This window comes from Mytilus californianus, unplaced genomic scaffold, assembly GCF_021869535.1.
Source record: "Mytilus californianus isolate M0D057914Y unplaced genomic scaffold, xbMytCali1.0.p SCAF_1, whole genome shotgun sequence".
Classification (NCBI taxonomy): domain Eukaryota; kingdom Metazoa; phylum Mollusca; class Bivalvia; order Mytilida; family Mytilidae; genus Mytilus; species Mytilus californianus.
In genome coordinates, this window is record NW_026262581.1 from 100,884,185 (window position 1) to 100,910,796 (window position 26,612).

The 26,612-nt window shown below is 31.9% G+C and overlaps 2 protein-coding genes across 5 annotated transcripts in view; both read left to right on the top strand.

Moving 5' to 3' along the window:
* Positions 1-26,612, top strand: part of LOC127727905 (voltage-dependent calcium channel subunit alpha-2/delta-2-like) — an 88,844-nt gene that overhangs the window by 10,642 nt on the left and 51,590 nt on the right. For all 4 annotated transcript variants that reach the window (XM_052235061.1, XM_052235082.1, XM_052235073.1 and 1 more), the window contains exons 5-14: positions 237-372; positions 1,884-2,015; positions 2,670-2,730; positions 3,149-3,199; positions 16,246-16,345; positions 17,120-17,188; positions 19,715-19,804; positions 20,237-20,356; positions 20,685-20,769; positions 23,873-23,922. In XM_052235061.1, coding sequence (XP_052091021.1) covers positions 237-372; positions 1,884-2,015; positions 2,670-2,730; positions 3,149-3,199; positions 16,246-16,345; positions 17,120-17,188; positions 19,715-19,804; positions 20,237-20,356; positions 20,685-20,769; positions 23,873-23,922 — 894 coding nt within the window. The remainder of the gene's footprint in view (positions 1-236; positions 373-1,883; positions 2,016-2,669; positions 2,731-3,148; positions 3,200-16,245; positions 16,346-17,119; positions 17,189-19,714; positions 19,805-20,236; positions 20,357-20,684; positions 20,770-23,872; positions 23,923-26,612) is intronic.
* On the top strand, positions 7,877-10,863 carry LOC127728044 (uncharacterized). The gene is made up of 2 exons (XM_052235221.1): positions 7,877-8,092; positions 9,682-10,863. The coding sequence occupies exons 1-2, from the start codon at positions 8,008-8,010 to the stop codon at positions 10,194-10,196; spliced, it is 600 nt and encodes a 199-aa protein (XP_052091181.1). The 5' UTR covers positions 7,877-8,007; the 3' UTR covers positions 10,197-10,863.

A 26,612-nucleotide genomic window follows, 5' to 3' on the forward strand; every position in this document is an offset into this window, starting at 1 on the left:
GGAAGGATCCTCAATAATAAGTTGGTTTACACTATATCCCAGATAAAACCTGTACACATCTCAACATCTGGTGACTCGCACGTCAGTAAGGTGGAATAAATATATTCCATTCTTTAAATTTTGAGATAACAAGGTTCACTATTTGATGTTAGTTTATTGAATAGTATATTTGTAACTTAAATTCTAATGTTTTAGTTTAGTAAATAGTATATTAGTAATGTAAATTCTAATTTTAGATTGGTGATGTGCAATATTGGGATGCCAAGAACCACAGTCAACTGAATGATATTCTTTCATACAATGAACGATTCCTACAATCTATCAATGAATCTGTATCAACAGTTCACATTCCAGTAGAAATTTACAATGGAAGTAAGTTGAAAAAATCTTTACGTTAGGGCTGTTTTAGATGAGAGCTCATTTTTGTCGAGCCTTCGACTTTAGTCGAAAAAGCGAGACATAGCGATCCTACATTCCGTCGGCGTCGTCGTCGTCGTTGTCGTTGGCGGCGTCCACAAATATTCACTCTGTGGTTAAAGTTTTTGAAATTTTAATAACATTCTTAAACTATCCTGGATTTCTACCAAACTTGGACAGAAGCTTGTTTATGATCATAAGATAGTATCCAGAAGTAAATTTTGTAAAAATAAAATTCCATTTTTTCCGTATTTTACTTATAAATGGACTTAGTTTTTCTGCCGGGAAATATAACATTCACTCTGTGGTTAAAGTTTTTAAAATTTTAATAACTTTCTTAAACTATCCTGGATTTGTACTAAACTTGGACAGAAGCTTGTTTATGATCATAAGATAGTATCCAGAAGTAAATTTTGTAAAAAAAAAAAATCCATTTTTTCCTTATTTTACTTTTAAATGGACTTAGATTTTCTGCCAGGAAACAACACATTCACTCTGTGGTTAAAGTTTTTAAAATTTTAATAACTTTCTTATACTATTTTGGATTTGTACCAAACTTGGACAGAAGCTTGTTTATGATCAAAAGCTAGTATCTTGAAGGAAATTTTGTAAAAAAAATAAATCCATTTTTTTCCTTATTTTACTTTTAAATGGACTTAGATTTTCTGCCAGGAAACAACACATTCACTCTGTGGTTAAAGTTTGTAAATTTTAATAACTTTCTTATACTATTTTGGATTTGTACCAAACTTGGACAGAAGCTTGTTTTATGATCAAATGCTAGTATCTAGAAGTAAATTTTGTTTTCTTCCAGTTAACATTACATTCAGTCTGCAGTTAAAGCTTTTAAACATTTATTAGATTCATAAACTATCCTGGATTTTTACCAAACTTGGACAGAAGCTTCTTACAATCAAAAGATAGTATCAAGAGGAATATTTTTATTGATTTACTTCCTCATTTTTGTTGAGCCTGCGATTAACAGAAAAAGTAGGCGACACACTGGGTTCCGCGGAACCCTTACGAATTTTTTTGTGTAAAAAGGATTAGTATCGTAAATTTTTTACACATGAACACAGCAAAATCCAAACTTAATTATGCAACAGCATATCTTCATCATGGAATTCACTGAAACACTTTATTTATTGTGATGCCCGACATAAAACTGAAACACTTGGAATATTGTGAAACTTGGACATAAGCTTCTTGAAGATTAAAAAAAACAGCATCTGAAGAAAAATTTCCAATAAAAAAAAAATTCCTTATTTTACTGACAAATGGACATAGTTTTTGGCTGTTAACATTACACTTTTACTCTGACAGCAGCAATAGTAGGTTCCTACTGAACCCTTTATGTTTATTTTGAATATGATAACGTGTAAAAGTAGTGAAAAAATATATTATTAATGGTTATAGATAAATAAAGTGTTGTGTGGTTTACTACATCTGTCATATGCTATTTATAGATATTGACATATTAAATGGTCTAAAGTGGTCCAATGATTTAGACCAGGCATTCCTCAAGAACTATGAAAATGATCCTGACATCCTGTGGCAGTACTTTGGTAGTCAGACAGGGTTTATGAGAACATTTCCAGGTAAGTTGCTGTCTTTATTCAAATGGGTTATATACTTTTCGGAGTTGTAAAGAAGATTCTTTCACAAATACAGTTTTATTTCTTTTGTAACTTATTATCAGCTCTCTTAAACAATATTGGGTAAAGGACAGTTGCCTTTGATATTTTTGTTGGTCTCTGTACTCCATTAATTGGTCTTTGATTTAAAAAAAACTTTTATGATCCTTGATGAAAGGAAATGAGAGAAGTGTAGTAAACAACAAATTCATATTTTAATTTCATTTTACTAATTAATAAAACTCTTTCTGCTAAAGGGATTTTAATGGAATATTTATTTGGAAGTTTACTGGTATGTTTATATAATTGATAAAAAAGTAAAAATAGGGTAACTTATGGCAGTGATATTGCCTTAACAACAATATTCAACAACAATAAATTGTTTAATCAGATGAATAAATTCAGTCCTCTTATTCTGTTGATTGAACAAACACAATATCAAAAAAGTGAATCAGATGCAAATGGGATAGTCTTAGTGTGCTTTATGTTGAACATTCTTCAAAAATTTGGATAATAACTAACCTCCAAATACAAAATAGGCTATGAAACTTATGAAAGTATGTTAAGATGTTATTATGAATACAACAATAGTTAATGTTCTGGTTTTTATTTTCACAGGAAGTAAATGGAGCATAAAACATAATGATGTTGATCTGTTTGATGTCAGAAGAAGACCATGGTTAGTGCATTATTGCTGGAAACTTAAATAAAAAAAGTTGTTAATTATTTTTCTCATTTTTTTTATTAATATTGAGTAAAATATTTTTTTTATATACAGTTAGTAAATATTGTATCTTGCATAAAATCTTGCTTAACATACAGAATGATTGAAGTTGTGTATATAGTATTGTAAACATTCAGTCAACACGTATGAAGATGACACTGTAAGTTAAATATTTCTATATGATTATAAATATGACCATTATTTATTATCCTTGTAAACTTATGAACAGCAAGATGAAAAATTGATTTTAAGAGGTGTTGCATGTTTCATGAACAATATTTTAAAAAACTAGGAAAAAAATTTAAGGAATGGCAATTATATATATGTAATTTTTAGACAACAGAGAAAGGCTATATAAATAATTTTTTTATAGGTATACACAAGGCTCTAGCTCACCAAAAGATATGTTAATTCTCATAGATACGTAAGTAAAACAACTTTTCAACATTCCATCACTTGGAACTACTCCAAATAACTAAACGATTTTTAGTCCCCTACCGACGAAGTCGAAGTGGACTTTAGGTTTGCACTCCGTCTGTCTGTCTGTCAGTCCTGCAAATCAGTTTTCCGCACTTTTTTTCGTCATGCTTGAAGATATTGATTTGATAATTGTTATATAGTTTTATCACAACAAGTTACAGATCAAGTACGAATTTTGTTCCGGTCTGATGATTTTGTGCAGAGTTATTGTCCTTGGACTTAGAAAATTCACTCAAATTATCAGTTTTCCTCACTTTTTTTCGTCATGCATGAAGATATTGATTTATAGTTTTATCATGACAAGTTACAGATCAAGTTCGAATTTTGTTTCGGTCTGATGCTTTTGTGCAGAGTTATGGTCCTTGGACTTAAAAAATTCACTCAAATAATCAGTTTTCCTCACTTTTTTTCGTCATGCTTGAAGATATTGATTTGGTAATTGGTATAGAGTTTTATCTTGGCAAGTTACAGATCAAGTTTGAATTTCTGTTCTGATGATTTTGTGCAGAGCTATGGTCCTTGGACAGAAAATTCACTTAAATAATAAGTTTTCTAAACTTTTTTTCGTCATTCTTGAAGATATTGACTTGATATTTATTATATAGTTTACACCATGACAAGTTATAGATCAAGTTAGCATATTGTTACAGTACAATGAATTTTTAAGCGGTAGGGGACTATGTATTGCCATGCAATACTCTCAGAATGCTTGTTATATATTTGATGTGCTACGACAAAAGACAGTGGAGAAAACTAAAGAGAGTTGAATAAGTAATATTATAAGACTTCACTTTAGTTTTTGTTGCTTTCAATTTCTAGAAAAGCTGCCTTTTTTTGCAGTATTTTGTAAAAATTAATGTAAAGAAAACAGCTTTCAAATCAGCTAGAAGTCCAAGGCAGAAGCATTTTTTTTTATATTAAAAGTGTTCATTGACACAATTTTTGGCTTGAAAATGGCTGTGACAAAATACTAAAAACTATGGTGTTTAAAGCTTCAGTTTAGACTGAAAATACTTTTACCTGTTATATTTTTAGTTTTAAGAAAAAGATTTAGATAAATGATAATATACAAAAGAAACCCAAAACATCCTGTCAGAGGTAAAGAAGAGGTTTATGAAAAATAGATTATTGATTGGACAATTTTTTATACGACCGCAAAAAAATTTTTGTGGTCGTATATTGGTATGACGTTGGCGTCTTCGTCGTCGTCGTCGTCGTCGTCGTCCGAAGACACATTGGTTTTCGCACTCTAACTTTAGTTTAAGTGAATGGATCTCTATGAAATTTTACCACAAGGTTCAATACCACAAAAGGAAGGTTGGGATTGATTTTGGGGGTTATGGTACCAACAGTAAAGGAAAAAGGGGCCAAAAATAAGCATTTTTGTAACTTCCAGACATAACTTGTGTGTAAGTGTATGGATCTCTCTGACATTGTACCACAAGGTTCCATATCACAAAAGGAATGCTGGGATTGATTTTGGGGGTAATTGCCTCAAAATTTTAGGAATTAGGGGCCAAAAAAGGGGCAAAAAACAAGCATTTTTCTAGTTTCATGACAATAACTTGTGTGTAAGAGTAGGAATCTTTCTGAAATTGTACTACAAGGTTCCATATCACAAAGGGAAAGCTGGAATTGAGTTTGGGGGTAATTGCCGAAACGTTTAGGAATTGGGGGCCAAAAAGGGGCCAAAAATAAGCATTTTTCTAGTTTCCAGACAATAACTTGTGTTCAAGTGTATGGATCTCTCTGAAATTGTACTGCAAGGTACCATACCACAAAGGGAAGGCTGGGATTGATGATGGGGGTAATTGCCTCAATATTTTAGGAATTAGGGGCAAAAAAGGGGCAAAAAACAAGCATTTTTCTAGTTTCAGGACAATAACTTGTGTGTAAGTGTAGGAATCTTTCTGAAATTGTACTACAAGGTTCCATATCACAAAGGGAAAGCTAGGTTTGAGTTTGGGGGTAATTGCCCTAAACGTTTAGGAATTTGGGGCCAAAAAGGGGCCAAAAAACACATTTTTATACGACCGCAAAAAAATTTTGTGGTCGTATATTGGTATGACGTTGGCGTCGTCGTCCGGCGTCGTCGTCGTCGTCCGGCGTCGTCGTCCGAATACATATTGGTTTTCGCACTCTAACTTTAGTTTAAGTGAATGGATCTTTTTGAAATTTGACCATAAAGTTAAATACCACAAAAGGAAGGTTGGGATTGATTTTGGGGGTTATGGTACCAACAGTTAAGGAATTAGGGGCCAAAAAGGGGCCAAAAATGAGCATTTTCTAGTTTCCAGACAATAACTGTGGAACGGTGTATGGATCTCTCTGAAATTATACTACAAGTTTCCATACCACAAAGGGATGGTTAGGATTTGCTTTGGGGGGTTATGGCTCAAACCGTTTAGGAATTACGGGCAAAAAAGGGGGGAAAACAAGGTTGTCCTGGTTAATGGACAAATACTTTAGTACAAAACATAATTTAAAGCAGTGTAAGGGAGATAAATCAAATACATCATTGAAATTATCTCCCTTACACTGCTTTTAAATTATGTATAAAGTAATGGTTAATGAACAATAAAGATAATCTAAAACAGTGTAAGGGAGGTAATCCAAATACAACGTTTTGGTTACTTCCCTTACACTGCTTTTAAATTATGTTTAAAGAAATGCATATTTATAAAGGAAGACCAGTAAAAATATCTGCAAATGTTTTTATCTTTTTTTTTTACAAAAAAATCCATATGAAAGATTTGACACTATATTTTTATTAATTCTATTATAAAATAGATTAAGTTAGCACTATGGTAAATTTAAATGGGTAATTATGGTTGCCAACTCCATTGGAAATTTGAATTGAGATTATGACCATATCTTGAGGGAAAGAATTTTTTTGGGGGAAAAAGGGGGGGGGGGATAAAAAGAAATTGTGGGGGGCCAATTTTTTCTCATTTCAGATTTCAGAAATTAAAAAGAATTATTCTTCAAATATTATTTTTTTTTCAAATTTCAAATATTGAAAAATTTCAAGAAGTAATCTTTAATTGCACAGTATGGCGCATTAGATTTGTAAAATCTTTGATCACATTTATTTATTTGTTATGCCGAATCTAACAGTGTATTTAGATTTTTTATTTTGGGTCCAGTTTTCAAATTGGTCTACATTAATGTCCAAAGGGTCCAAAATTAAACTTTGTTTGATTTTAGCAAAAATTGAATATATGAGGTTCTTTGATATGCTGAATCTAAACATGTATTTAGATTTTTGATTTTTGGCCCAGTTTTCAAGTTGGTCCAAATTGGGGTCCAAAATTAAACTTTGTTTGATTTCAACAAAAATTGAATATATGGGGTTCTTTGATATGCTGAATCTAACCATGTATTTAGATTTTTTATTTGTGGACCCCGTTATCTAATTGGTTCATATTGAGGTCAAAAGGGTCCAAAATTAAACTTTGTTTGATTTCATCTAAAATTGAATTATTGGGGTTCTTTGATATTCCAAATCTAACCGTGTATTTAGGTTTTTAATTTTGGGTCCTGTTTTTTAAATTGGTCTGCATTGAGGTCCAAAGGGTCCAAAATTAAACTTAGTTTGATTTTGACAAAAATTTAATTCTTGCGGTTCTTTGATTTGCTGAATCTAAACATGTGTTTAGATTTTTGATTATGGGCCCAGTTTTCAAGTTGGTCCAAGATAGGGTCCAGTATTTAAACTTTGTTTGATTTCAACAAAAATTGAATATATGGGGTTCTTTGATATGCTGAATCTAAACATGTATTTAGATTTTTGATTATGGGCCCAGTTTTCAAGTTGGTCCAAATTGGGGTCCAAAATTAAACTTTGTTTGATTTCAACAAAAATTGAATATATGAGGTTCTTTGATATGCTGAATCTAACCATGTATTTAGATTTTTTATTTGTAGGCCCCGCTATCAAATGGGTTCATATTGAGGTCAAAAGGGTCCAAAATTAAACTTTGTTTGATTTCATCGAAAATTGAATTATTGGGGTTCTTTGATATGCCAAATCTAACCGTGTTTTTAGATTTTTAATTTGGGTTCCGTTTTTAAAGGCAGTGCTTTAATGCCTTTCTAGTTGCCGTGTTAATATTTTTTTCCGCGATATCCAACTTATCTACGTGGGGGGTCATTTAGCTCCAAGTAGATCCGGAAAATGTTGATTCTCTCCTCTTCTTATTGTGGTATAAAATGTGTTTTGTCTCATTTCATTTACATTGGGAAATAGAGAAACGATCATTGTGTTTTGTTAGTTTTAAAAACTTTTGATATATTTGTATTTTACATTATAAGCAGTCAACCGATTGACAAACTAGAATTATTTGAATTCCGTGTGGAAAGAAGTCGGGTTAATTTCGAGTGTTATCTGCAATCTAGATGTTTATAAATCATTTCAGTCGTTGATATAATAATTAAAGGTCGACTGAACATGAATTATATTATACAATTAAAAGCGCATTTCTGTTTATGCACGCGAACCCGTCTAACGTTATAGTTATTTCGCAGTTATATAAAGTAGCAAATTATCGTTCCTGAATAGGTGGCGCCGTGGTAGCCGATCCTGTACTTCCACTTCCGGTTTCTGCACTGTGCATTAATTAACGATGCCAAGTACTTGTTGTTGTGTACTTGGATGTCATTTAAGAGGAGGACATGCATTTCCAAATGACTTAAAAAGAAGGAAAAGTTGGATCAACGCCATGGCCCATACGCAGATTGGACGAGAACACGATGAAATCGTGGAGTCCATTTCAATCAGCTGTTGTTTGCAAGGCACATTTTACTGAAAAAGACTACGTGCAGGAAACTATTCATGGTAAAACTCTATTTTCTTTTTAAAATATATAGTTATATATGTAATCGCCATGCGAATAAACCAAAGTCAGTTTACAACCGCAATTATCGTTTTAGAATAAAAGGGGGTGGTTAATTCAAGACGTCATAATTTTTTGGATTACGATTTAATGTGATCTGTTTGAGATTTTTTGGTGCTTGCTACAATTATAATGATTTCTTACAAGAGGTACATCATACTGAGAATTATTTTAGCAGTAATTATGCATATGTAGTAATGACAGGAATGCATAAGCTATGCCTCATAGACTTTCTTGAAAAATATCAATGACAATGTTAACAGGAACAAAACAATGACATGCTCTCATCTATATTATAGTTATTTAGGTACAAACAATGTATGTTTGTTGCATACGTCTCTCATTGTTACATTTGTCCTTTGGATTTACATAACATACATTTTGATGTACATTGAATCAGGCTAACATAGTTTTATCCAGATTGTAATGAATAAATCTAGTTAATATTTTGCCAGGTTACGAGTACAAAGGAATTATAGTTATCTCGTACCATTGTAACTCGTACCAATGTCAACTCGTACCACTTAACAAAAACTCGTTCCAATGCAAACTCGTACCACTGCTAACTCGTACCACGGTAAATTCATACCATTGTAAACTCGTACCAACTTATTTAAATGCATTCAAATGGTGTTTAATGATGAATATATACTTTAATTTCACTCAATACCTCTTAAGTCTGTAAAATGTATATAATTTGAAATTACAATAACCAATTTGTAGCTAATTTTCCTTGTCTAATTGGATAGAGAAAACCGTGGCAGATTGGCTTTGTTGTCTCCCTTGAATAGACTCTTTTTTAAACTTTTACTGACAACTATTTGATTTAATTTTTAATCATTCCAAATCAGTAACATTGAATAGATTTGGGTATTTTTCTATTGTTTCTAAAAGGAATTTTATTTAATGAAAGAATTTATTGATTGTGTTTTAAAGGTTTAAAATTGTTTATGACCAACAGTTAGAAAGTATGAAATTTATTTTTATACAATATTCAGCACATTTCAGCAGAATATGACCATGCTTATATGATTATACAAGTTGATTAGTTAAAGATAAAAAAAAACAAGTTGATTAGTTAATAATCAACCAGGCCAATAATCACACAATCAAAGGAATTTAATATATTTATTAGCATGGTAATTAAGAAATTACATTTGTATTTTTGTCTAAGTTTTCATTAAAATCTGGTATAAATTTCAAAGATATTTTAATTTTTTGTATGAAGCTTTAAAAAAAAATAATCATAAAACATTCGTATTTTTGTCTAAGTTTTCATTAAAATCTAGTATAAAATTCAAGTAATTCAACTTTTTTTATTTAGTTTACCAAAAAAAAATCATAAAACTTTCATATTTTTGAATATATTTTTAATGGTACGAGTTTGCAGTGGTACGAGTTCTGATTGGTACGACCTCCCAGTGGTACGAGTTTACAATGGTACGAGTTAACTTGCTTCTGTACAAAGTATGCATTGCTAATGGAAGTTCATTTAATTATCAAAAAACTAATGTTTTATAACCTTTTTCAGGGCACAAACCCACCATACAGAGACTTAAGTCTACTGCCAATCCCAGCCTATTTTCCTGGACCAAGCAAGAGACTGAATCGTCCGCAAAAAGAAAAATCAGGGCAGTTTCCTGTGAAAACAAAAGAACTAAACTTGATGAATATTGTAGTAGAAATCTAGAGGAAAGTTTTGATTGTAAAGTTGGTTTTCCTGAAGAAGTAATTCATACTGCAGACAGGATTTATGACTGTCCACCACCAACTGCCGAGCTAATGTTGAGCTTCACAGATGGAATTACGCAAACACCATCAATGCCTATATTTTCAGCAGAGAATTTTGAAATGAAGACACGTGACACAGCCATGCATTTTTATACCGGTTTAGAGTTGTATACTAAATTTTTATTTGTTTTGACCACACTTGGTCCAACAGCACATTGTTTGAGATACATATATTTTCAAATTGATAGGGTGTCATTTGAAAATCAGTTTTTTTATGACTTTGATGAAATTGATGCATTATACAACCAACTTTGAACTGTCTAGATTCTAGATTGAAACTAGTGTTAAGAATATTGTGTAAACATGGATTGTTTTTATGTCTAAACAGTGGCGTGAGGCTAACACTTGGCCATTTAGTGGTTTAGTCAGGTATTTTTCGCCATCCAACTTAGAATTAAAGTTTCCTACAACTTGGATTATTATTGACAGCACAGAATATCCCGTGATAAAACCTAAAGCTCCTAGAGCTCAGGCAACCTTTTCATCATATAAAAACAGAAACACTGAAAATACTTGTATGTTCGACACCTGGTGGTTTAGTCAACTATGTCTCTAATGCATATGTTGGTTGTACCAGTGACTGTGAAATAGTTGACAGATGTAGAATAGTTCAATTATGTGATCCAGGTGACAGTGTGATGGCAGACAAAGGTTTAAATGTGCAAGATTTGTTTGCTCACTTTTTTCAAAAAAAGAAACAGAATTAGTTCCAAAACTCTTATACGGGATAGAAAAGTCTCCAATTAACACGTGCACATAGAGCTAATTATTGGACTTGGCAAAACATACAAAATTCTAATAAATCCTATGAATGGAACTGAAACAAAACTTTCATCTGAAATAACATTTAGTTGTTTTATGTTGTGTAATTTTAGAACTTGTATTGTGCCAAAGGATGCATAAATAAAAGTGACGCAATGAAGTTTGTTCTGATATATATATATAAATATTATTTACAATTACATGCACATGTAAATTGTAATGCATATAAAAATAAGGAGATGTGGTATGATATTCAGTGAGTTTATCGAACCAAAGTGCATAAGAAATGGGTTAAGCAGTTACAGGTGTTACTGTCACCATACAATCTCCAACAATTAGAAAAACTTGTACCGTGTAAAAAATTTCAGAGATCTTACAACTAAGTTTTGTTGTCTCACCTTGACTTTGGTGAATTGTTTAATTTATATCTGTTGATGTAAATATGAAAAAGAAGATGTGGTATGATTGCCATTAGACAACTCTCCACAAGAGACCAAATTTAAATGACACAGAAATTAACAGCTATAGGTCACAGTACGGCCTTCAACAATGAGCAAAGCACATACTGCACAGTGAGCTATAAAAGGCCCCGAAATGACAATGTAAAACAATTCAAACAAGAAAACTAACGGCCTAATTTATGTACAAAAAATGAACGAATAACAAATATGCAACACATAAACAAAGGACAACCACTGAATTACAGGCTCCTGACTTGGGACAGGCACATACATGTACATACAGAATGTGGCGGGGTTAAACATGTTCGCTGGATCCCAACCCACCCCCAAACCTGGGACAGTGGTGTAACAGTACAATATAAGAGCGAACTATAAAAATCAGTTGAAAGAGGCTTAACTCATCAGATGGATAAATACAAATACAAGTGGACGTGGCCGGGTAGTTGTACATCCAAACAACAAAAAGACACTAAGTACAGATCTGAGAGTACTCGCATTTACTGACAGCTAGTTCAAAGCCACAAACAACTGATAAAAAAATCTTGCATCTAAGACTAAATTATCAATCCGTAAGCTCCCTTTAGAATTTTATAAATTTTAGATTTTACATTTCTGAGTTATGGGGTTTTATTCATTAAAAAGGGGGGGATTTTCCAGTTTTTGGACAACAACTCAAAAATGCTTTAAGCAGTTCGCATGAAACTTTGGTGAATTATTTATAGCTATTGATGTAATCTCCCTATTGACAACATGATTGATTTTCATAAATTTCAAATATGACATTGAGAAGAAATTGAACTTTATTTGTTTATAGTCTGGCAACAGATTTATTAAGTATTGCGCAACAGCACAGTGTATTGCACAACAGCAAGAAATCTTTAATTGAATATAAATTCAATTCATATAACCGATTTCAAGTTCTTTGACTACATTTATTCAGAAACTATAATCTGTCAAATATTTAATTACAATCCAAATTCAGACCTGTATCAAGCTTGAATATTGTGTCCATTTTTGCCCCAACTGTTCAGGTTTGGACCTCTGTGGGTGTATCCAGCTGCGCTCAGCGAATCAGTCTATTACTTAATTAAGAACTCCTTTTTGTCGAGCCTGCGACTTTTGTCGCAGAAAGCTCGACATAGGGATAGTGATCCGGCGGCGGCGTTAGCTAACTTCTTAAAAGCTTTATATTTTAGAAGGTGGAAGGTCTGGATGCTTCATACTTTGTATATGGATGCCTCATGTTACGAAGTTTCTGTCAGTCACATGTCCAATGTCCTTGACCTCATTTTCATGGTTCAGTGACTACTTGAAAAAAAAGTTAAGATTTTTTGTAATGTTGAATTCTCTCTTATTATAAGTAATAGGATAACTATATTTGGTATGTGCATACCTTGCAAGGTCCTCATGCCCGTCAGACAGTTTTCACTTGACCTCGACCTCATTTGATGGATCAGTGAACAAGGTTAAGTTTTGGTGGTCAAGTCCATATCTCAGATACTATAAGCAATAGGTCTAGTATTCGGTGTATGGAAGGACTGTAAGGTGTACATGTCCAACTGGCAGGTGTCATCTGATCTTGACCTCATTTTCATGGTTCAGTGGTTATAGTTAAGTTTTTGTGTTTTGGTCTGTTTTTCTTATACTGTATGCAATAGGTCTACTGTATTTGGTGTACATGGTGTATGGAATGATTGTAAGGTGTACATGTCTAGCTGGCAGGTGTCATCTGACCTTGACCTCATTTTCACGGTTCAGTGGTCAAAGTTAAGTTTTTGAGTTTTGTCTTTTTTTCTAATACTATATGCAATAGTTCAACTATATTTGGTGTATGGAAATATTTTATGATCTATATGTCAGTCACGCAGGTTTTTTTTTACCTTGACCTCATATTCAAGGTTCATTGCTCAGTTTTAAGTTTTTGTGTTTTGGTCTGTTTTTCTTAAACTATAAGCAATAGGTCAACTATATTTGTTGTATGGAAGAATTGTTAGCTGTACATGCCTGCCTAGCATGGTTCATCTGACCTTGACCTCATTTTCTTGGTTCATTGGTCAATGTTTAGTTTACTTGGTTAATGTTAAGTTTATGTGACAGTTGTAATAAAGCTTTATATTTAGGACTATCAACATAATATCAATGATTAGTAAAGAAGGCGAGACATTTCAGCGTGTGCACTCTTGTTTCATTCATAAATTACTTTATACTTGGAAATATAATTTTGCTTGGAGTTATAGTTTCTAAAAAAAGTATTGTCATTGCAAGAGTTGACATGTTGCAATGTACATTTATTCTACATAGTTCTATGGTACCAAATCAAAAGTTTATATTAAAGAAAGAAGTCAAAGGTTTCCCATCATAGTTTAGTTACATACATTTTTTTTGTACCTGAGGTCGTTGAATATAGATCATTATATAAATAAGGAGATGTGTTATGATTGCCAATGAAACAACTATCATCCATACAATGTACTTACCAGTAACAAACCACATTTGCAAAGTTGAATAAAATACAGTTGATAACATTTACTTATTACTTAAAAGAAAATGCCAAACTATTTTAAACAGTATTTGACTATAAACATAGATAAAAAAGGTACAAACTGGACATAATGCACTAGTTCATAAACAAGTGAGAACAATCGCCTTCATATAGTGCTCAGAATATGACATTCATAAAACTTGTTCAATATCATTAGAGAACTCTAAATCTTAAATACTGAAAGCCACCTCTGATAAGTACAATGTACTATGCAAGATAATGATATAACTGGACTAAAAATACACACAACCTGTAATTAACTGCCTTTACAGCGCTTTCGCGCTTTGATTTAAATTGGTCTTCATTGAGGTCCAAAGGGTCCAAAATTAAACTTAGTTTGATTTTAACAAAAATTGAATTCTTGGGGTTCTTTGATATGCTGAATCTAAACATGTGTTTAGATTTTTGATTATGGGCCCAGTTTTCAAGTTGGTCCAAGTTGGGGTCCAAAATTAAACTTTTTTTGATTTCAACAAAAATTGAATATATGGGGTTCTTTGATATGCTGAATCTAACCATGAATTTAGATTTTTTATTTGTGGGCCCCGCTATCAAATTGGTTCATATTGAGGTCAAAAGGGTCCAAAATTAAACTTTGTTGATTTCATCAAAAATTGAATTATTGGGGTTCTTTGATATTCCAAATATAACCATGTATTTAGATTTTTAATTTTAAGTCCCGTTTTTTAAATTGGTCTACATTAAGGTACAAAGGGTCCAAAATTAAACTTAGTTTGATTTTAGCAAAAATTGAATTCTTGGGGTTCTTTGATATGCTGAATCTAAACATGTGTTTAGATTTTTGATTATGGGCCCAGTTTTCAAGTTTGTCCAAGTTGGGGTCCAAAATTAAACTTGTTTGATTTTAACAAAAATTGAATATATGGGGTTCTTTGATATGCTGAATCTAACCATGTATTTTGATTTTGGACATTGGACCATAATAGGTAAATTAAAAAAATTCAAGTTCTTAGACCACATTCTTTCTGTGTCAGAAACCTATGCTGTGTCAAATATTTAATAACAATCCAAATTCAGAGCTGTATCAAGCTTGAATGTTGTGTCCATACTTGCCCCAACTGTTCAGGGTTCGACCTCTGCGGTCGTATCAAGCTGCGCCCCAGCGAAGCATTTTATTCTAGTTTCCAGACAATAACTTGTGTTCAAGTGTATGGATCTCTCTGAAATTGTACTGCAAGGTACCATACCACAAAGGGAAGGCTGGGATTGAGTTTGGGGGTGATGAATCATAAGGGGGTTCAAAAAATTGGGGGGGGGATTTTTTTTTTTCCTTTTTTTCCTTTTTTCTTTCTTTTAAAATTTTCCATTTTAAGTTGGTTATTTCTGATTTATATTTAAAAGCAAATAATAATGATATGGTAGGAGATACACACCAAACAGGATGTGTAAATTATTATATAATAAGTATTGTGCAATAGCAAAAAATTTTCAATTGCACAGTATTGCACAATAGCAAGAAATCTTCAATTGCACAGTATTGCGCAATAGCAAGAAATCTTCAATTGCACAGTATTGTGCAATAGCAAGAAATATCCAATAGCACAATATTGCGCAATAGCAAGAAATTGTCAAGTGTACAGTATTGCGCAATAGCAAGAAATATTTAATTGCACAGTATTGTGCAAAAGAAGATACTTCGTATAAATTGCTTATTTCTTGACCAATTTCAATCGGGTTTTATTCTTGAATTCTTGGGGTTCTTTAATATGCTGAATCTAACCGTGTATTTAGTTTTTGGATTTTGGGCCCCGTTTTTAAATTGGTCCACATTGAGGTCCAAAGGGTCCAAAATTAAACTTTGTTTGATTTCATCAAAAATTGAATTATTGGGGTTCTTTGATATGCCGAATCTAACCATGTATTTAGATTCTTAATTTTTGGTTCCATTTTCAAATTGGTCTACATTAAGGTCCAAAGGGTCCAAAATTAAACTTAGTTCGATTTTAACAAAAATTAAATTCTTAGGGTTCTTTGATATGCTGAATCTAAACATGTATTTAGATTTTTGATTATGGGCCCAGTTTTCAAGTTGGTCCAAATCGGGGTCCAAAATTAAACTTTGTTTGATTTCAACAAAAATTGAATATATGGGGTTCTTTGATATGCTGAATCTAACCATGTATTTAGATTTTTGCTTTTTGGGCCCCGTTATCAACTTTGTCCACATTGAGGTCAAAAGGGTCCAAAATTAAACTTTGTTTGATTTCATCAAAAATTGAATTCTTGGGGTTCTTTGATATGCTGAATCTAACCATGTATTTAGATTTTGGATATTGGACCATAATAGGTGAATGTCCAATTTAAAATTTTTAAGTTCTTAGACCACATTCATTCTGTGTCAGAAACCTATGCTGTGTCAAATATTTAATCACAATCCAAATGCAAAGCTGTATCAAGCTTGAATGTTGTGTCCATACTTGCCCCAACTGTTCAGGGTTCGACCTCTGCGGTCGTATCAAGCTGTGCCCTGCGGAGCATTTTATTTAAATTTGACATGTTGTGTATTTTATTATTGCAGAAGTGGAAGTGTACATGGGCAAGCTTTAAGTTTAATCAAAGTGGCAGTCAAATCCATTCTCGACACACTTGGAGAAAATGATTTTGTCAATATTGCAAATGTAAGAACTATAACTCAATGACAGCCACAAAACAAAACATACTTTTTTCTAGAACCTTTTTCAATTTTGTGTTTTTAATGGAAGTAAGGTTTCACATATTCTAGTATATTGAAGTTCAAAAATATTTCATGTTCAGGTAAAATTTTAACAAATATTTTATTTTTTTTCTAACTTTACATTGGGCTGATTAACATTTCTAGCTTCATAAATTTATCTCAATTTTTAAAATTTTGGAACTTTTATGCCCGCTATGGCTTCTCAAATTTTTTGGCAAGGATATTTAAACTTTTCTCTCCAAGTTCATTGTTTAAGTCTCATTTCTCAGAAACAAAGAAAAGTATATCAATGGTAGTTATATAATGATTATTTATGAAAAGGGTAATATCCTGATATATAAATAGTCCAAGGGACTGCAGTTATGATAGAAACATTGGTAATGATCATGCATTTCAAGTATTTTCTATACCTATTTATGAACATATATATCTGATATATAAAAATAAGGAGATGTGATATGATTGCTTATGAGACAACTATCCACCAGAGGTCAAATGAAGTGGATGTAAGCAATTATAGGAAACTGTATGGCCTTCAACAATGAGAAGAACCCATATCATATAGTCTGTTACATATACATTTTATTTGTATATGAAATTAATGCTTAAGATACAAAGAAATTATTGGGTATGTTATTAGATTGATTTTATTTTGTTTTCATTTTCTTTTTTCCTTATCAATATGAAATCTTATTTAATTCAAATCTTTTATCTTTAGTTTTCCAAAAGTGTGACATTTGTCAGCTGTTTTGAAACATTTGTCCAGGCTAACCACAGAAATAAGAAGGTAAGTTTAGAAACTTTTATGCTCACCAATACAGTTTAAAAGGTACATTGTATATATTATCTTTTTTAAATACTAAGGATTTTCTACCCCAGAAATAGATTACCTTAGCTGTATTCAGCAAAAATTCAGGAATTTTGGGTCCTCAATGCTCTTCGTATTTCTTTGGCCTTTTAACTATTTTAATTTGATGGTTGCTTGTGAGTGGTTTGTAAACAAAAAGAGTGTGGGATGTAGAAAATTATAAGCCTGGTATCTTTGATGAGTTTATTTATACATATAATGCATTATTCGTGATTTGTTGATTAAAATTGAAACAGAAAATTCATTATGAAATTTTATGACCTAAATATTGTATTTTATTTGATGGGTTAACACCATCTTTATATAAAAACTTTGGAATTCATTAAATATTTTAGTGAATTTTATACAAGTATATTCACAGATTTGACAAGCTAAAGCATTTTATGAGCAAACCATTCAAAATAAGAGAAAAAAGATGAAAACTCATGGTATACGTTAATCACACATAAGAATTTGACAGATATTCAACTGTGTCAGCTAAAATCAATTGATTGGTTGGAATCGTCAAATAATGTGTGGCAAATAGTTATGTTTATTCATCTTGACATGTCTTTTGGTTAGTTTTGTTTTTGGGTTGCTGTCTCATTGACTTATTTATATATAATGTCTCTTTTTTCACACATAGGTTTTCTGGTTTGTTGTTCAGATCCCAAATCATATGTATGTTAGAACTATAGGATATCATGATTGTACTAATATTTTAGTAGCATATTATCAAGAGCTAGTGAGTGTCACATGTTAATCATCAAATAACGGGAGGGACAATAAAGAAATGCAAAAAAGTTGTTATTAAAATAATTATAAAAAGAAAGACCAAATCTGACATTACAACATAAATAAGGCAGTGTTCCAGCTAGGATTTCAAAAGGGCAGGGTGCCAATCCTGAAAAAGGGCATTTAACGCGTGATATGATAATATGAAAAGGGCATGTTTTAATAAAGATTATAACCAAACATTGTTTGTTCATTGAATCACTGGTTATAAATATACAAGAACAACATCATTAGCCCAGAGAAAAACTATCTTTCTACTTTTTAGGCTGAAAACTTATCAAGCAGCTTGTGACACAAGTTTTAAATCATTGCTTGGCACAGTTAAGCTTTATATGCAGTATTTTTTGAAAAATGTCCTGCTTCATTCTGTTTCTATGGTCTGACACACTTTACAAGTTTCACCTTTCTACCTTTTCTGTGCTTAATGGCAATACAGCACAAAACAGCTGTAAATGCACAATGTTAGGATATAGTGAACAGTGAAAATTTGGATTGAAAATAAAAAATACAGAAAAAGATGACCAAGGCACCCTACCAACCCTGCTACTAAGACCCTCTTTAACTTTTCCCATAACTCAAAACACCTAAACATATAAATTCTAAAACCAGAAGTATGAAGACATATTTTATAATATCTTAGTAGGTTACTCAATGCTAGGAAAAAATAAGATTGAGTTATCTTTCTTTATTTGGGTGTGTTCCGTCTTTGGAGGATAATAAACAGTACGTAGAAGATGTAAATACGATCAACAATATGGCGGCCGATTTTGTTATTTTCGTATAAAAAATGAAGGCAGTCAATGAAAAATACGTCTTAATTTGCTATTTATTTCACGGAAAACAATAAGAGCAATGTTTTTAACGAGTTGATTATGGTTTTCGACTTTCTGTCAATTACATTTTCTCCATGAAACTACAGTAAACATTGCTAATTGTGCCCAAGTTGTATGAACATTTCTTCAAGTTCAAAGACAAATGCCGTCTGACCGATTCTATTTGAATGAATTAATGTTGATGATCATTAAATGACCCATTCGATAAACGGATTACCTATAACAACAGATTATGACACCTGTTGTAACCGTTGATTAGCTTGGGGTCGTAAACAAAGTCATATACTTGTCGCCAGGTAAATTTTCGTAATTGGCTGATCATATCAATACGATCAAAATAATATACCAATCGATCTTCAAAAAAGGCAGGGCGCCCTGTAAACTGTAAAAAGGGCACAGGGTGGCACTCTGGAAAGGGCAGCCGGACCGCCCTGTGAAAACGACCTAGCTGGAACACTGTAAGGCATAATTAAGAGGTCATAACTTTGTAATTTATAATGTGATGCATTTAAAAGACGTCTTTTTTTGTATCACTAGTTATATCACAACTGTTTTATGTAAAATTTTTAAGTATATCAGCCAGATATACAAAAAAGAAGGATCAATTTTAACCTTTCCTGAATCTTAATTTTTTTTTTTGAAGGGAAGAACCAACAAATCCCCATTGGTACCCCAGGAACAATAATACTTTCACAGTATTGTATATTATCTTGGTCCACTGGTTAGTCATGGAGAATAACGGCACTGCATTTGTAGGAACTTTTGACATTTAAGTTTATTTAATGTATGGCTGAGTAATTTGAAATTTGTATGCTTAGTTAATGTTTTATAATTGTAGATTTTAAAGGAGGGAGTTGATAACTTACAAGCAAAAGATATGGCCAATTATGAGTCAGCTTTAACATTTGCATTTGATGAATTTGATAAGGTAAATATTTTTTCCAGAGATATTTCACATTTATTATTATACTCAAACTCCCAATGAGGGGTTTACTGTTTAACAGTTGTCTGTATGTCTGTCCAATGTCCTTTAGTCTGTCGGGGACTTTAAAATTGATATTTGCTGGTAATTAGGAGTAAGAGCAACGACAGGAGCTCTGAGTCAGAATAATATGTCTGAGTGGAGTGATTTATCTTCCTGTTGACGGTTACCTTGTGAGCTAGCATGTCAAAAACTCTACTTTGTGTGTCCGTCTAGTTCAAAGCAGGATATATTCACATCTCATCAACATGTAATAGTTCTAAATATTGATGAGTTCCAACTATTGATGTAATACTTCATGCTTTTGATATTTATTGATCTAAAAGCTGAATGGAGCCGGTTACAGGTAACTTTAAATTTTATGATGATATTTTGTAGTTTGACAATTCAAGCAACAGTGGTGCTAAGTGTAACAGGATGATCATGCTGTTGACTGATGGAGGTACTGATGATGCAGAAAAGGTCTTTAATGAACGCAACTTTAAAAGACCAGATGAGGTTGGATATATTATATACTGCAAAAACAAAGAGATATAATTTTTATTTGAATACCTGAAATTAAAAAAAATTATTGAAAAATCTTGTATTTTTTTTTAATTGGTTAAGGATATGGATTATGAGAAAAATACACATGTTCAGTATGTGATGTGCTACAAACATGTATTTATATTAAAAAAAAATATTTTGATATTTATTTGAATTAAATATTCTTTTAAGTAATATACTTTAAGTGTGTTGTATTAAAAAGAATTTTAAGATTATCAAACCATCATTGAATAAAAAAAGACTAGCTCAGTAAGCTGAATAATTTGATCAAATTTTACAGGACCAAGTTAGGGTATTTACATATGCAGTTGGACAGACAGCAAATCCAAATAGAGGTATCAGATGGATGGCTTGTGCTAATAGAGGTAATATTCACATAACTGTCTGTTAAGATTTTTGCCTGCTGTACAAGTTCAAATTTCCTTGATGCCAAAGTTAATTTGATGCATGGGTGTGCATTATATTATTCAGTGGTGTTTACAACCAAACATTTGAAGTCAAAAGTATCTAAAGGGGAAGAGTGATGGATCCAATATAAGATATTATCTGACAACAAAATCAGCTGATGGGGAGAATTATAGATTATCAGTTGTTTTTCAAACGAGGGTGTTTCTCAGCTACAAACTCAGAAACATCCTTGAGTTTGAAAGACCATTGATAATCTGTTTATCGCTATTTTGCCTATTACGTCGTTGATGTTTACATAGTGTGCCCTTAGTTTCTAGCTATATTTTCTATCTCAAGCGAGTAACATGATTAAAAAAATTATAACAAACAAAAAGATCAAAGGAAAAAAACACCAAATAGCAATAATATCAAGTATTTAACAAATCTTACATCTTATTTTCAAAGTATTTTGTGTTAGTATAAAAGCATGTGACTAGTAGTTGAAAGTGATACCTGCTGGAACATGTAGTCTATCTGAAATGGCATCACTCAAAAGTAATGATGCAAATGTTACAAGATATTGAATTGTAATGCACCCTTTGCACATATAAAAATATATTTCTGCTCATTAGTGGATTTAACCAAATATTGAAAATAAAAAGGTAGCAAACCAAACTACAGATCCAAGTATTCATGGCATCAGATTAGTTTACTCTTTTAACCAAAATGATCACTTCTTAACATGTATAATATTATAGTATAGTACAATTTATATTTATGGAAATGCTTTATTTCTAGTTCTGTATATTTAATAGGCAATGTCAGCAATATTTACTAAACAATTTAATAATTTTACCAAAATAATCACAACAGATGGATTATTACAACCCGGCTCAGAAAGGAAAGGGGGACATACTGGGTATGTCTGTCCATAAGTGTTTCCGTCCATCCCATAAAATTTCCGATGCATTTTCTCAGGAACTACAAATCAGAGCTTCCTTGAATTTGGTATCAAGCTTCAAATTAATTGTAATGTAGGCATGCTTTACTGTGTGATGCATTTTTCAGATTTATCACTCATCAACTTCCTTTTTAATGAATTCTTATATATTCTAACACATTATGACCATGTATGTAGTTTTCGTCTAATTTTTCTCAGGAACTTTGAATCAGAGCACCCTGAAATTTGGTATCTGTCTTCATATAAGCATGCTACACTGGATGATGCATTTTCACACCAATTACTCAACAATTTCCTGTTTAACGAATTCTTATTGCTGGGGTGTCATTAGTGAGCATCAGTTCAATATTCTATATGACTGTCATACAAATGAGAGCTAGCTATAAAACCAGGTTTAATCCATCATTTTCTACATAAGGCCAAAATAAATTAATGGTGTGTTTTTTTCGGTTTCCCGACCCTACCTCCGTTTCTGATGCCGACCCTAAACATTTTATTGACAAAAATAAAAAAAAATTCAAAAATCCAGATTTTTCAGTCTGTCCATTTCCGTTTATTTGTTTAGAATACTGTAGATCTTCAAAACGTTTGTTAATAATGACCAATATGGATAAGTAAAGCGTTTCAAGGACCAAGATTTTAAATAAACAAGCATGGCTTTTCAGCAATAGTGGAGCGTATAAGCTGTCAAATATGCGAAATGTGATCACATGGACGCAAAATATAATGACATCGATTCGGATAATTACAATATGATGAATCTTTTTGAAGAACACATGATGGACCTATAGACGAAAAAAATACGAAGTTGACCCATTCTGCTCAACTTCTTTGATCAGGTACAAGCGAGATTTTTTGAATATTTGTATATATAATGATTAGTGTATTCAGTGTATATACATATATTAACAAAATCTCGTCTTGTACCTGTGCTTCTTTGGACCAAATGTCAGAATTGTTTCAGGTTGGAAAGACTGCATTTGTCGGTTAATTGACAAACAATTTTAGAGTAAAATGAGTTCTATTTACTGCTAAAATCAATCCTGATTATCCAGCATTTGTTGCAAAAAACGCTCTTACGAATGTTATGCAGAATTGGGCTAAGGACGCAACATAAACGACTGTTATTGCTTTTTAGTTAATGATGGCAAAAAAGGGGGGGGGGGGGCAGACAACATGGAACGAGAAAGGGGAAAAGAAAAGAAGCTTTCCCTAGTATTTTCTCTGGCTGGTCCCATAAAAATTTATACAAGAAATTGAAAAAAATCATGTCATATTTATATCTGCAATTTATTTGACCAGTAGATTATAATTAAGACAAAGATTTCACATTCTCAAAACCTGGAATTTTAATATTGTCATAACCACCCACTCTTCAAGATCACATTCTGTCAAACATCAAAACACATCTGTAAATTAAATAAAGTGGGTGCAAGGGCAGAGTATTACCCCTCGAAAAATCTTAATTAACCGCTGCTTAGCATCAGTTCACAGTGTTCTTAAGGGCTACTTATCTGCTCCCACATGTATACTCTGTGTGACATTTACATTGTTAAGTTCAACAAGGCCCAACATAACAACATACCATGCCAGATATTTCACTGCCATTTTTGGTTTAAGATAATAAATCAGCAAGAACATATTCCTATTATGACCATTGAAATGCATAAAATTTTCATTTAAGTTTATTTTCATATTTCTGACACAGAACTAAAACAGAAAAATAAAAAAGCTGTAGATTTAATTACTATTCTAAATATCAAAGAAGCAGGCACATCAAACGATTTGATTTGGAGCTTCTATCTACTGTCGTCAATAGAAAAAAAATAAAATGTTTTCATAAAATAAAATGTTTTACCTACCTACCCTACCTAATTTTTTTGGAGGTGAAATAGGAAACACACTATTAATTTATTTTGGCCTAAGGAAATGTCTGTACCAAGTCAGGAATATGACAGTTGTTTTTCATTCGTTTGATGTGTTATGAGCTTTTGATTTTGCCATTTGATAAAGGACTTTCCGTTTTGAATTTTCCTTGGAGTTCGGTATTTTTGTTATTTTACTTTTTTCAACTTGTTTTATAACTGCTTCACTGATTTATGTTTTTTTTGTTATTTTAGGTAAATTTTCAGAAATTCCAGCTATGGGAGCAATCAGAGCTAGAGTACAGGTAAGAATAAGGATTGAAAGATAGAAAGTTCAAACATTCATATAAAATGTTAATATTTGAATACAAACACATTTTTATTTAAGTCAGTTATTATAGATTTTAAGTATTTTTCAATGACATGTTTGTTTATTAATATTAATCTAAAATCTAATCCCCTTTTGTAGAAGGTTATAGAAAATTAGATGTAAGTGGTAGGTGGTCTTCCCGATTGTCCCACTTTTTGAAATTACAGGTAAAAAAGTAATGAAATTTTGTGGGACAATCGGGAATATGTTTGTGGGACAATTGGGAAGTTTAAATGTGGGACAATTGGGAATTGTTTTGATAGTGATTAATTTGTTTTTATAGTCTGTGTCAGTTAATTACAAGTTACTAATCACTGTAACTTATAAAATATGAAAAACACCATGAACAAATAATAATACTAACATATTATATTTTGCACATACATGTAGTAGGTACAATTGAAGTATCATCAAACATGGAATATAATATGAAATCATAAAATTTTAGTCTTAGATGCATGATTTTTTTGATTAGTTTTTATTGGCTTTGAACTAGCTGTCAGTAACTGCGAATACTCTAAGATCTGTACTTAGTGTCTTTGTTGTGGGGATGTATAAGTAGCCATCCACGTCCATGTCCACTCTGTGATTTGTTAGATGTATTTCTGTCTGTACCCATCTGATGAGATAAGCCTTTTTCAACTTATTTTTTTTAGTTTATTCTTATGTTGTACTGTAACATCACTGTCCCAGGTTAGTGGGAGGATTGGCGCCTTCAAATAAGTATAACCCCGCCACGTTCTGTATGTGTCTGTCCCAAGTCAGGAGCCTGTAATTCAGTGGTTGTCGTTTGTTACTGTGTAACACATTTGTTTTTCGATCATTATTTTGTACATAAATTAGGTCGTTGTTTTTCTAGTTTGAATTTTTTTACATTTTTCATATGGGACCTTTAAAGCTGACTCTGCTGTATGGGCTTTGCTCATTGTTGAAGGCCGTATTGTGACCTATAGTTGTTAATTTCTGTGTCATTTAGTCTTTTTTGGAGAGTTGTCTCATTGGCAATCATACCACATCTTTTTTTTTTTTGGAAGTCTGGTTCTTCTTTATAGTTGGTGACGAGTCCTGTTGACTGCACTTTATGGCAAATACACTGGGAATATTGGAAAAACAACCTTTGATATTGATTCTTAGAAAGGCTGATCTGGCAGAATTCTAGACAACAGCTTCGTTATCAAAAAAAAGGAAGTTGTTGGGTTCAGGTGAATCTGACGTTGGGTGTTAGCAGTCTTCAATAGTGCAGAGAATGTTGTATGAATGTCCTCTGACTTCCCTAGTTAAATTGTAAAGACTTCTGGAAAAATCTCTCCATCAACAAGATCGTGTAAAGTGTAGAATGTAAATGAGTTTATACCTTTTTTTTTAAATTGCATGCATTATTTATTCAAAAACTTTATAGAGAAAATGTAATTAAAATTACGGTATTGAAATTTGTTTTATAAATAACGTAACATTGTAGATATATTTCATAAATCAGAAATAATTTTTTTTTAATCAAAAGTGCATTAATCTAATGATTTAAAAAACATTTTTTTTGAACTTCTATAAAATTAATATTAAATGTGCAATAAATTAATTCTTGTTTATTTAGCAAAACAAACAACAGTTACATTGTTTATCTAAGAACATTTTACTTCATAAAATAATGTGGGACAATCAGAACTTTTCATGTGGGACAATCAGAACTCTAAAATTTTAAGAAGTGGGACAATCGGGAATAAACCAAGTGGTATTGGTCATTGAAACTGGTGTCATCCTGGTTTGCCCACTTTTAATTACATGCATATGTAAACATAGGGGGATTTGTTGTTTTAACAATTATAGTTTATTTCTGAATTATAGTCATATTTTTTACCTTTTATTTTACCTGTAAAATTTCAAAAAAGATACTACAATCTGCTATTAAATCAAGGAAAAATGCAAAAATATTTTATATTTTATAAAGTTTTTAGCAGGAAAATGTATTGTATTTAACAAAAAAAACAAGTAAAAAATAGACCAATGTGTGTATAGAAAATGTATATTATTTTTACACTTTATCAGCGAATAGTTTTCATTGTTGGTACATTCTGAAAAAAAAGTAAAAAAGTAAAATAATTAAAGTGAAGATTAGAATAAATGTCATTTAAATTTCTCTTTATTATTCAATTTTTTTTTTTTTTTTATTTTTAAAAAATATACTGTTCTGAAAAGCTTTACATTTGACACACCAACATCAGTTACAACTTCACCAGAAACAGAATTTACTGACTACTAAACAGCAACCATAGTACTGGACAGGATAAAACTTTACTCATGCCAAGTATTTCTTTATTTGAAACACAGATAAATTATGCACAATTTTTTAAAAAGTGCAAATTTTACAAAGACTAATAGGGGGAAATCGATGTTGGTATTACACCTTCCAACCCGCCTTGTTGAGGCTGTTTAGCTTAAAACTTTAGAAGACATTGGTGAAGCTGACAACATACCCGCTACAACATCATTTACTGATGACGTGACAGAGTTCTGGGTTGAAGGATATCGCTTTCTATGGAACCATTACTACACAGAAGGACTACGCACCACCAATCACCTGGAAGGATGGCACATCAAAATTAAGAAGAGACTCCAACATGTCAACCC

Bases quoted from the DNA above. Each gene is read 5' to 3' on its own strand.
- LOC127728044 (XM_052235221.1), top strand. From the start codon at position 8,008: ATGAAATCGTGGAGTCCATTTCAATCAGCTGTTGTTTGCAAGGCACAT. The intron at 8,093-9,681 runs GTAAAACTCTAT...AACCTTTTTCAG, and splicing joins CGTGCAGGAAACTATTCATG to GGCACAAACCCACCATACAG.